Source organism: Poecilia formosa, unplaced genomic scaffold, assembly GCF_000485575.1.
Source record: "Poecilia formosa unplaced genomic scaffold, Poecilia_formosa-5.1.2 Scaffold38, whole genome shotgun sequence".
Taxonomy (NCBI): domain Eukaryota; kingdom Metazoa; phylum Chordata; class Actinopteri; order Cyprinodontiformes; family Poeciliidae; genus Poecilia; species Poecilia formosa.
The window spans coordinates 1,709,465-1,721,468 of NW_006799977.1; the positions used below are offsets into that span (position 1 = coordinate 1,709,465).

The 12,004-nt window shown below is 38.3% G+C and overlaps 1 protein-coding gene across 1 annotated transcript in view; it reads left to right on the forward strand.

Moving 5' to 3' along the window:
• Positions 1 to 12,004, forward strand: part of cachd1 (cache domain containing 1) — an 80,825-nt gene that overhangs the window by 49,589 nt on the left and 19,232 nt on the right. The window contains exons 4-9 of the mRNA XM_007550867.2: positions 1,862 to 1,968; positions 6,261 to 6,387; positions 7,685 to 7,829; positions 7,945 to 8,161; positions 8,261 to 8,410; positions 11,324 to 11,590. Of these exons, the coding sequence (XP_007550929.1) occupies positions 1,862 to 1,968; positions 6,261 to 6,387; positions 7,685 to 7,829; positions 7,945 to 8,161; positions 8,261 to 8,410; positions 11,324 to 11,590 (1,013 nt within the window). The remainder of the gene's footprint in view (positions 1 to 1,861; positions 1,969 to 6,260; positions 6,388 to 7,684; positions 7,830 to 7,944; positions 8,162 to 8,260; positions 8,411 to 11,323; positions 11,591 to 12,004) is intronic.

A 12,004-nucleotide genomic window follows, 5' to 3' on the forward strand; every position in this document is an offset into this window, starting at 1 on the left:
AAACAGACTCTGAGTCCATTTTCCAACTGTGATCCTCTAAAATGCAAAATGTTAAACAGGTATAATAGTATAAATTCCACTGATCATAAGCTAAAATTTTATATCTGCACAAGTGCTTCCAGATGATGTTTGTTGCAACAGTAATTAGATTAACTATATAGTGACTTTCCAAGAGCTTACTTGCTTAAATTTAATTTTTTTTTTGTTTTTGTAACATTTCTCAAACTGAAGTACCTCAGCAGGAAGCTATGTAAAGTGTAAATATGTAGTGATGTAATGTGGTTGTCAACAAAAGCAGGTTACATTCTCGTTCTACATGTTGTAATCTGTTTTCTGTTGTGTGTGTGTGTGTGTGCGTGTGTGTGTGTGTGTGTGTGTGTGTAGCAGCTCAAGTCACAATAAACTTCCACAATCTGAATATCTAATGCTGTGTTGATCAGCAGAAAAAGGGAAGCTTTGGGTTTTACACGTTATAAGTGTAACGTTTGCCAGCGTGTAATGTGTCCTTATTCTGTGGAACAAAATTTTTAAAACCAGATTCTAGTTTTGTGTGTTAGACCTGCAAAATGTTATTAAAAGTTCATCAAATGTAAAAAGATAGAGGGGTCATTATAAACTCAAACATTAGTTGTACTAATCCTAAAGAGCTAATCATAAACATTCGTCCTGCTAATGCTAAAGAAATACATCAGAGTATTTAGCAGAAGCTAATGCTAAAGTGCCAACTTCACTTCAAATTATAGACGTTTTTGAATTTAGCAAAAGCACAAAAAAAAAAAAGTGGGCTTGTGAAAATTTGGCCATGTTTTATTTGTTTCAGTATGTGATAGTGTTGCAACACATAATAAGAGAAATAAATAATGGATTTTAATCATAACACCAATATTAATATCGGATATCAATATTGGCCCACGTTTTCTTATTGGTGCATCCATAGACCAATACATAGTTTTTTGGATCACCAGCATTATCGGTTCCAATACCTGCTAAATGCAGCAGGATCTCTTTGTAAATAACCTTCTACTGAGATGGTGAGTAATACTGATGCTAGACGATCACTGGGCAACAACTAATCTCTTCCCATTTCTTCTCAAATTTGAATGTTTCTTAGGAAAATCCAAAACCAGTGTTAGCCCTGCTTGGGCTGAATCAACCATAAGAACAAAGTCTTTCTACACAGTTGCCTCATTAAATTCCCCCAAATTTGGGGATTATTTAGTGCATCATCATCTGGCTCTGTTATTTGTGCTGAACTTTGATGGCTGCTTAGAACTGTATATATCTCTAAATAAAATATTGTTGCTGTTGGCTCTCAAAACAAAAATCATTGCGAGAGTTTTTTTGTAACTACTTTTGATTTAAAGTTCAGTGCTGTATGCTGCAAGGCAAATATGAGGATGACTGAGATTGGATTATTTTACTTTAATGATTAAGTCATCAAACCAGCATGAGTTTTTAATGGTGCTCATTCTTTATTTAGGCAGCTGTGTATTAGGGATGTTTGGAGAATTTCAGCCATTTTCCATGGAAAGTTTTATTCATGAGTCATAAAATCTGCTTTAATAAATGTTCTGGGCATCAGATTATACAGTTAGCAACTTAACTGTGCTGTAATAAAACAAGAAAAGTCTGTTATTTTAGCAGATGTTTGATTTTGGTTTTTGACCAACATGGTTTCACTTGTTTCCCTTTATGAAATGTCTCTACGTCTTAGGAAATAGTTTAAGTGAAAACATGAATAGTAAAAAACGAGTGATCAAACTTGCAGATCTGGTTTGTAGTGATAAGTCTGCGGTTTCACCAACAAACAATCGGCCATTCTCTGTAAATTCTCAACCACTTCCTCTCTGCATGTCTGCAGGTTTGATGGAAACTTCAATACCAACGTGTCCAAGACCATCTGCTGTGACAGACTTTCCCCCACAGTCAACAGCAGAGCATTCAACCCAGGACGAGACCTCAACTCAGGTTAGTTTAGATCTCCTAATCCTGTACAGAGAAACACAGGGAGGATTTCTTGTATGCAAGCTGTTATGAACTGCATCTCCCATAGAAGCAAGTTTTCATGACAATCTTACCAGTTTTTTTCCCTCCTCAGCTCCAGAAAGTTTAACATCGTCAAGGACATTGATGTTGGCTCTATATAAGACTCATTCTTCAGAGACCTTTTGATTCGCTCTCTCTGCATGTTCATTTATTTTTTTTTCTATTATAATTTTTTTCAACCTTTTATCTTTAAGATTAAATAATCTTATTTTACTTTGAACTCTAGTTTGCAGGTTTATTCAGGTCATCTGTTCTTTTTTCCTTTTGAGGGGAATTTACTTATTCTGACTTGATGTCAAATAGAATTTGCATCAGTTCTAAAAAAAAAAAAAGAAAGCCCTCTTATTAAGAGAGGTTTAGTGAAAGCAGTGGAAAACTGCTCGTTATGACGGCCACCACAACACATTTAGTGAGTTTCCAGATTGCATGAGCCCAGCTACAGATTAGGATCTTGTAAAGCTCACATATGTGTTTGCAGCACACGTCTGTCTGGATCCAACTCTGAGGAAAATGGAAAATTACCATTTAGCTCCAGTTTTCAACCAGCTGGCTTTTCTGTTTTGGCGCTATTACTCAGTTTACTTTTTGAACAACATGAGTCATAACATGCAACTTTATTTATAAGAATAATTAATTTTATCTTTGCGATTTGCAAATTGTTTCCTGGAAATTTAGTCTTCCTCATTGCAAACTAATTTCACCATTCTTTAGAAAAACAATGACAGTTTTATGACCCTGATTAAATTGATGGATTCCATTCCACACCAATTTCTCAGTCATTCTCAAGGTGTAGGCATTCTGAAAGAGTATGATTTTAAGCCTAGACTGTTTGTTTTGCCAGACTGGTTGATTATTTTACTTGGAGGTTTTTGTTTTAACATACTGGACCAGTTAAATTACATTGTTGAAACCTTCTTAACAGATTGTTCTTCCAGAATTTTCTGTGTTTTCAGCTAGTTTTAGATACAACTTCAGTAAGGTGAGTTTGTTTTAACTAGATCAGTTTGACAGCGATGGTACTTTAATAGTTGGCATTAAAGTTCGTCCTAAGCAATCGGATCCCATCTTAATGTAGAGGGTTTTGCTGCAGGAAGTATGAGAGAGCAAAAGCAACCTTCAAATCAGACTCGGTCGCACCAATTCTGTCAGGGGTGGGGAAGAATTTCAACAAAACTATACATCTGTCATTCTGTTGCTACTCTGGCTCAAATCTTTGTTTTTTTTTGTTTTTTTTAACCAGGAACAGCTCTCTACAAATCTTTAGTTCCTGCCACTTTTAACACATCATCATTGGTGGGGCTTTATTTTCCTTACAAGGCCAGTCGTAATGAGTTCAAGTTACCCCCCGGCCTCCTGGCTCCTCTTCTCGTCCCTCACACTAACTCCTCCTTGACCTCCTCATTGCCACTCTTTTCAGTCTCTCCCATTTGTCTCAGCCTAGTCTAAACAAGACCGCTATAGCGGGAAGGGAGGGCGTGGCTAAGGACACCAGAAATAATTGAGGAGGAGAGAATGATGAACGAAGGGAAAGAAGGGAGGGGCGAGAACTGATTGAAATGGAGTAATTGTATCTAGACTGGGTTGTTTCCTCCAACCCCCATCCCTTTTTATCTTTAATTTCCCTTCTTCTTTTGGAAGGACAGGGACAATGGTGGATATTGGTGAAATTAGTTTTTATACCAGCAGGTGGGTGAGAGATGAGAGGCTGAGTGCAGTTTGATAGCAGCACTAGTTTGATCCATCTACTTTTTCCCCTCTATCTTTTTCTTTCTTCCAGTGTAATTTTTCCAACTTCAGACCCCCAATTTCCCATTCTACCCTTTTGCTTTCCATCCATTTTTGTCTACCTGTCATATCTTTTCTACTCCCATTCTTGGTCAGTCCGTGATTCACATTGTTGTTCCAGCATGCATGTCCAGTCTCTCAGCCTATAGTGATTGACTGGTCATAGTTTTGAGGCTGAATTCAAATTCCTAAAGCTTACATATCCCACTACTGAAATCGTCACATTTCAATTTCCCTTCAAGAGGATGCAAGAGCAACAGAGGTAAGAGCAGAGGTAAAGCTAATGTTATGTGTGATGGAGCCTTTTAAAGGGTTTCACTAGTTTTGAAAAACACAGACAGATGAATCTGTAGTATACAATTTTTGTTCATTTTGTATTAGTTTGGAGTTCGTCTAGCATGTCTAGCTTTATTGACTGGAAATCTCCGTGAAGGCCACCGACATTTCCTAAACCAACATGTTTCATAAATGTGGTTACAACATATTTATCAAGACATATATATATATATATATATATATATATAAAAAAAACATTTTTCTTTTTTTGTTTCATTGTTTTGTTTGGGGATTTTTTTTTAGTTGAACACTGAATACTTTTCAAACTTGACCAAGCTTGGAAGAAAGTTTTATAAACTATCTTCATATCTCTGGATTTTTTTGGCATCATTAAAGTATTATTGTACGCAATCTGATTTGGTATTTGAAAAACAAAGCAATTTTGTACTTAATGATCTGTAAGACAAACAGTGAAAGCAGTAAGAGAAATATTTCACTTTGGTTTTATATAAAAAACAGATAGCAAAGTTTTCTATAAAAGGTAGAAGTCTTGAAGCAAGTTTTATTTTTTTTTCTACTGACTAAACAAGAATGGACTCCCATTAAGATCCAGTACTATAAACAACCATCCCAATAGCTTTAACATAATAAAGCTATCAAGTGTAAATTCACAACAGACTGTTATTTTTTCACCAATATCAGGTGGCTCAACAGGGAATTACTGTAGTTTTGTGAATAAAAGCAGATGGGAAAGCTAAAGTAGTAGCAAGTAGTTGTCGTGTGGTCTCCACTTCTTGGTGTAGATAGCCATTTGTCTTCACAAGCCTTCTTCTACTGTCAGCACTACAAAAGTGGTTCCTGTTTATATGAACCAAAGAGAGATGAGGTGGCAAAGGAGAAATGTTCAACACGAGGTGAACCTGTTTAAGTGGCTTTTCTTTCTTGATGAAGTATAGTCAGTGTTTTTTTTTGTTGTTTTTTTTTATTGAATAAAGATTGTGTTTTTTTCTCTAATACCCAACTAAAACATCAACCCTTTTCTGAATGACGAAGTTAAGAAATGTGTGAGTTTGTGGAATGAGCTGACAGAGAACGATTCTGGAGTGTCTGGCAGTGATTGTAGAACTAATTAACAGAAGAATAAACATCTTGAAATCCTTTTCCAGGTCACGGAAACCAACTTCCATAAAGCTACAAATGACCTCCAGGATGTTTATTGAATGCTTATTATTGCTACGAACTCAAAGATTAAACATCTGGGCAAATAGTTTCACTCACCATAATAGACTACCCAAATAACAAGTAATAACCTCATGTGGCTTATGAAAATGAAGTCATTTGTTTTCTTGTCATATACAGACTATGTTTTGCTACTTCAGCGTGTGCATCTTTTGAAATGATCAATTAGGACAGGATTTGGTAATGTGACCATTTTAATAGCTTTAAGGTTGCCTAAGGAGCAATTTTGCTTTTTCTTTTTTTTTTAATAATAGTCACCTTCTATTTTCTCAGACTTTGGCCCCAAAAGAGTTGGTGGGCAGTTGGTTTTTAGATGGAAGTACAAAAGCCAGTGAAAGAATTGGTAGTAACTAAATTGGAGTCTAAGTAAGGCCTAAATGAGTAAGATCTGCTAATGGAGTTTATCATGAAAGTCATGATTGGGAAAAGAATAAGTTATTCGCCCCACTGCTATCTATAGCTGAATATTTTTATGGGTTGAAAATTACAAAACAGTAAATAAGGCTGTTTTTTTTTTGAGGTCTGGTAAATCTGGTACTTTATTATGCGAGAATGGAAAATGATTTGCATTTTCAAACTTTACTTTCTTCTGATTAAATATCTGAATTTTCCAAAATGAGTCGTATTGACCAGATCTTTTCCCACTGACTATTTCAAGTCTTGAGTGAAACCTTTTATGGAAGGAATTGACGTTTCGTGAGCTTGTTTTAGATCGTCATTTTGTTCTGCGATCCACATATTTAACACATTTAACTGAACCTGAGCAGTACTAAACACTTCTCTGTGTTTGGGATGCTGTTGGTTTCACTTCGAAAATCCTTTTATTGTGTTTGTTTCTCCCAGGCACCTCCACATGTCATCAGCCTGCTGAATTTTTTAATTACCAATTGTTTTGTCTTCCATCTTATGTGCAGTGTTGGCGGACAACCTGAAGTCCAACCCAGGGATAAAGTGGCAGTACTTCAGCTCAGAGGAGGGCATATTTACCGTCTTCCCCGCCCACAAGTTTCACTGCAAAGGAAACTACGAACATCGCAGCCGGTACATATCGCCCCTTCTCTCTTAAAATTGTTACATTTTTAAAATGTATTTAGGCACTATTCTTTTAAGCAGATAATGAAATCTTTTCCCGCTCTACACACTCGTGACATATCTGTCTGCCATGTTGTTGCCTTCGTCTTCATCACCCCCATGCACCCTTCACCCCGCTGCCCCCTCCTCTACTGGTTGCTGTAGGGTGGCCCAGAGGGCATGCTCATGGCATGCCGCCCTTGTACTTCATGACCATACATGCCTTTAGCAGGAATGTGCCTCTGTGCCACTACAGACTGATGGAATTTCACACCCCAAGTCTGTTTTTTTTTTTCTTTTTCTGTTTATAAACCCTGACTTGAATATATCTTTCACTTTATTCCTTATGTACTTTGCGTCTTCACTTGATTTTTCTCATCGCAGTTTGAATTAGCAACTTGGCGTTCGGCCATGGGGAGAAAGGATGTTGTTTGGCCAGCTTCAGTTGTGAATAAGGCTTTGTGAGCAGAACCCCCCACCCCATACGTCTGTACGTGTCTTCTTGTCCAGCAGACCACACACAGTGGCTTTGAATCCATGTCCCATTCTGCTTACAACATACAGCCATCGATGTGTCAAACTGTGGATTGTGAACAATTTAGTTCCAACCCAACGGTTTCATTGGTTCAGGATAAATGATTGAACTCATCGGATGCACTAATCTGATTTCCAAAAGGAAAAGTTTCCTCTTTCATTACTTTCAAAGTGATAAGTTGACTTTCCTAGAGCAACAATTGTAGGTTGTTCAAGTTGCATCAAAAAGTGAAACACATTAATTATAGATTCATCACACACAAAGTGTACAATGAATTTAATTCAAATATTTTATAAAAATGGATTGTTTTCTGGATACACTCACTCAAGCTAGTCAATTTCTTTTATAATTGCCCCTATTTTTGCAACTTGTGTGTTTTACCTTTTTCCATTGTTATGTGTGGATATTTATTTCTTTGACTTGGTGGCTTAGGTTCTTTCAGGGACGCATCTGTAACTATCTGGTGAACAATTGTCTTGACGACAGTCTTGCCTCTCTGGTTTGTGTGGACCATTGGGCTTTTCTGGAGAAAACTTACCCTAAATCTCAAACTATAGAAAACGTCAGACAGTAGTATGACCTTGGTTTGCACCCAAATGATCAGAAAATTGACAGAGATCATTAAAATTTTCAATCCAGAAAAATCAGGGGGTGATGTAGAATGTTGGGTACCTGGTGGACTGGACTGGACTAGACTGGAGCGGACTTTGAGTTTCTGTGTTCTTGTTCCAGGCCTGTGTACGTCTCTGCAGTGCGCCCACAATCCAAACACATTGTGGTGATGGTCGACCATGGAGCATCTATAACAGATTCACAGCTTCAGATCGCCCGTGATTCTGCTCTTGTGATCCTTAATTCCATCGACGAACACGACAAGGTTTGTAAAAGGAAGCAGACGTTTCTCCGCTTGATTAGGAAACGATTATTTAGACGTTGCTTTGGAAGATCAAGAAGTTCATCTGTTTAGGTGAAAATGCCTTGTCCCTCTGCAGATCTCCATCCTGTCTGTGGCAGAGGCGGTCCGCTCCTGCTCTCTGGACCAGTGCTACAAGAGCCTGCTGTCTCCAGCCACTAGCGAGACTAAGAGGAAGATGGGCACCTTTATTTCTAACATCAAGGCCTCTAATGGAGCCACGCAGCATGCAGCTGGCTTCCAGAAGGCTTTCCAGCTGCTCCGCAACACCAGCAGCCTCAGCAAGCAGAGCTCCAGTAAGTCCAGACAAAACTTTCCAACTCCTGCTCTTTTGCATGTGTGACATGAGATTCCTTGAGCCCTTTAATCATTAAATGTTTCATGTCGCGCATTAGCTACAGATATGGTCATCATCTACCTTTCATCTGGCGTCACGTCTCGAGAGTCGTCCGAGCTGGAGAAGAGAGCGACGCTCAGCGTGGTTAGAGAGGAGAACCGGCACCTCAACAACTCCGTCATGATTCTCACTTACGCTCTTATGAATGGTGGGTGTCGATGTCAAATTTATTTATATAGCACTTTTAAAAACAGGTGTGAAACTGCACCAAAGTGCTGTACAAAAATTATAATAGAATAAGTTGATGAAAAGAGAAAGAGAAATAATACAAATGGATGGATCATCATGTGCTCGTTTCTACCAAATTAATTTCTTCTACCAGGTGTTTTCACAAATCGTTTGTTGTTTTATATATGCTATAGATTCTCTTTATTTTTTTGGAACCTTTTTTTTATTTCACATTGATGGTGTTAAAATAGAACCAACTATCGGTACAATAATTAACCATTTTTTTCCACCTGAAATTTTCACAGATCATTTGGTTACTTAGTTACATTATTGATTCTCTTTTTTTTTAATCAGCATTAATATAAAACCAGAATAACAATTCTCACAATTTATTTTTCTACCAGATGTTCCCACAGATCATTTGTTTACTTATTTTTATGTCATTGACTTTTTTTGCGCATTCAATTAGAAAAAAAAATCTATATTAGTCAATCTTTACCAACTGTTTTTGAATTATTAAACATATTTGGTTGCATGGTACCAATCATAAAGGCTTGCAATAGTTAGATTCCTTGTGTGACTCCATCTGCCTCACCACTTAAAAAACTAGTTTGGCCCTAAAGCTGTTTGATGCATTTCAACAATCTGAAGTGCTCTTACATCAGCTTTTTGGCTCATTTTGAGGGGAATTGAGTTGTAGCTGTGAAATCTAGTCAGTTATGGGGAACATTTTTTTATACCTTTAATAAGTTCACTGTGTTGCTGTTGGAAAATGTGAAGTTTTGTTCATTTTTTGATGCCCCATCTCCTTTTATCTGTTCTCAAAATAAGCCTGGAGGTTACAAAGATGCTCTGAAACATTTGACAGTTTCTTGTTTATTTGTGTTGAGTCTGAGGTCTGTATTCTTCTTTCTCTCCATTTTCAGTGTCTTTGTCTTTCCATCTGCCTCCTCTAATTCCCACCTCCCTCTGCAGGGCGCACTAACCCACCCCTTCTGTGCATGCATTAGGCCACCATTAATACAAATCATTTTTGCATCGGAGAATGGAAATGAGGTACATCTAAGAGAAAGGGGGAGAGCGAGACTTCAAAGGGCCGCGCCGCTGCCTGGACGTGTGTGACTGACAGAGGACCTTGGCTCTTTAAAGAGAGATGATGAAAAGGATGCAGAAATCTCTCGTTCTCCTGGTGTATTAGCATTGCATATTCAGAAAAACATTTGTTTCGTGGCTGATGCTGTTGCACGACTCTGAAAGGCTCGGCTTGTGGATGGGCTGGGGAAGAGGGGTGTCTTTTTTTTTTTTTTTTTTGCTACATCTCCTGCCAAATGTGAAGTGCTGATTGTTGAAGGAGATCAGCAGTCTTACCGGCACTACAATGCACAGTTGTGTGTTTCACTGTGTGTGTGTGTGTGTGTGTGTGTGTGTGTGTGTGTGTGTTTGTGTGTGTGTGTGTGTGTGTGTGTGTGACAAGTTGCAAAAATCTCTGGCTTCTGCAGTCCATTGTTTTGTAGCTCGATTCTTAATCAGATGTAAAAAGAAAAAAGAAACATTTTCTCCCTTCAGATCAAATATTTTTGGGGAATATTGGAGCATAAGGACCCCTGCAAATGAAAACTGCAGGTATTTCTGCTCAGCCTGAGCTGTCAGCAGATTTCCCTCCTGGAGTCCGTTTGACGCTGCCACCCATCGCCTCCACTCTGCGGTCCAGCAGGGTGATCAAACGAGCAGAGCCCTGGCATTAAAAAGAAATCCCACTGTAATCCGTTCAGTGATTGGACGCTGGCAGACGCTCGACTCTGTCCTTCTCGACGGCCGTTGGGATGCCAAATGTTCCAGGTGACAGCTGTGGGGGCTTGTCACCTATCCATCCATCCATCCCTTGGTTGAATGACCTTGTGATGCCTGTTAAGATAGTCAAATGTGTGCTTTGCTGTCTATGTTCTGCATGTTTATGTTTAAGTATTGGCAGATTTATTTATGTCATGGTGTTGGAGTTGACAGACGACAGCTGGGCTTGGAGGGAGCTTGGGTTGGCTCAAGTCGCGCTTGTCAAGTCGGGGCCTGAATATATTAAAAGAAATTCCTGATGCAGATGCAGAAAAAAAGTTCCAAAATTTGTAAACAGTGCTTTTGACTTTCCACTAAGAAAATGTGAGAAGTTGAAGTGTTTTATGGGTTTCTATGTGATTAAAAAAAACAAAAACAAAACAAAAAAAAAAACAGGGTTTACACATAGAAATCTGCAAAGTGTGGCTTATATTTGTGTTCTGCTGTGGATCACCACAGCATGATGCTGCCACCACAAAATTTCACAATGGGCATGGGACTCGGGGTGTTCAAAGTTCAATCTTAAGTGATCAGAACATATTCCACTGGAATTCTTTCTGCTTTTTTAAACAATTTGACAATCTTGCCATTCTCTTTCAACAATCAATATTACGTGTTTTATGGTTAATAAATGATGCATCAATAGGCAAGTCATTGCCTATTGATGCACTTAATAGATGATAATTTAATGGATGATAATTTGTCCCAGAAAGTTTTGCGATAAGCAATAACAGAGTCATTTGACATCTTTTTCAAGTAATACACTGATAATGGAATAATACAAATTTGCTCTCTCAAAGACTAATAAAGTGAAAGTGTACAGATAAGCCACAGGGGAACTGGAAGGAGGTTTGTGGTTATAACCTGGTAGAAATGTTAAATTTAACAGGTATCAATATTTTTGCAAGACTTCATTCATATATGAAAGACAATTTTGGTTACCAGGCATGTCAATCCATCAACCCAAGGTTTGTTTATGATATTGGAAAGAAAAAGTTCAGAATTGACTTTTCTTGTCGTGTTGTTGCTCAATTTCTCTTCCCCTCCCCATTTCCTCTCCCAGAGGGAGTCACAGGCCTGAAGGAGCTGGCCTTCCTCAGAGACCTCGCCGAGCAGAATTCCGTCAAGTACGGCGTCGACCGAGCGTTGGAACAGGAGCGTGCCTCGCCCAGATCAGCCCCCATGATGCCGGTGGTGAAGGGCAGCATGATGGTGCTGAACCAGCTGAGCAACCTGGAGATATCAGTGGGACGCTTCTACATCAACCTGCCCAACCGCATGATCGACTTGGTGCGCTTCAGCCTGCCCTACTCCGACCCCATGGGGGACGGTGAGTGGTGGGGACCGGCTTGGGAGAAAGGAAAACTCCAGGATCCATCTCATACTTGACCATTTAAATATAGAAATGAATCAGTCAGGATTTAATTGGCCCATAACAAATTGGAACATTCTGTTTCATTTAACCACTTAAACCTTTATATATAATATAAGAAATGCATTTGAGTATGCAAATAAAAAATGATTCTTTTTTAGATGAGAAAGTGGACATTTTATTGAATAAAATACAAAAAGCATTTCTTTAGTGAACACTTGATCATTTGTAGCAACAGATGCATCTGCAGCTAAAAACTTTACAATTAGTAATAGGATAGCAAAAGGAGTTAATAGGATATTTTTTCAGATGGAATTTGAACCAGGTGTTTTTTTTTGTCTTTAAAAGCTAGTATTTGTATGTATATATCTA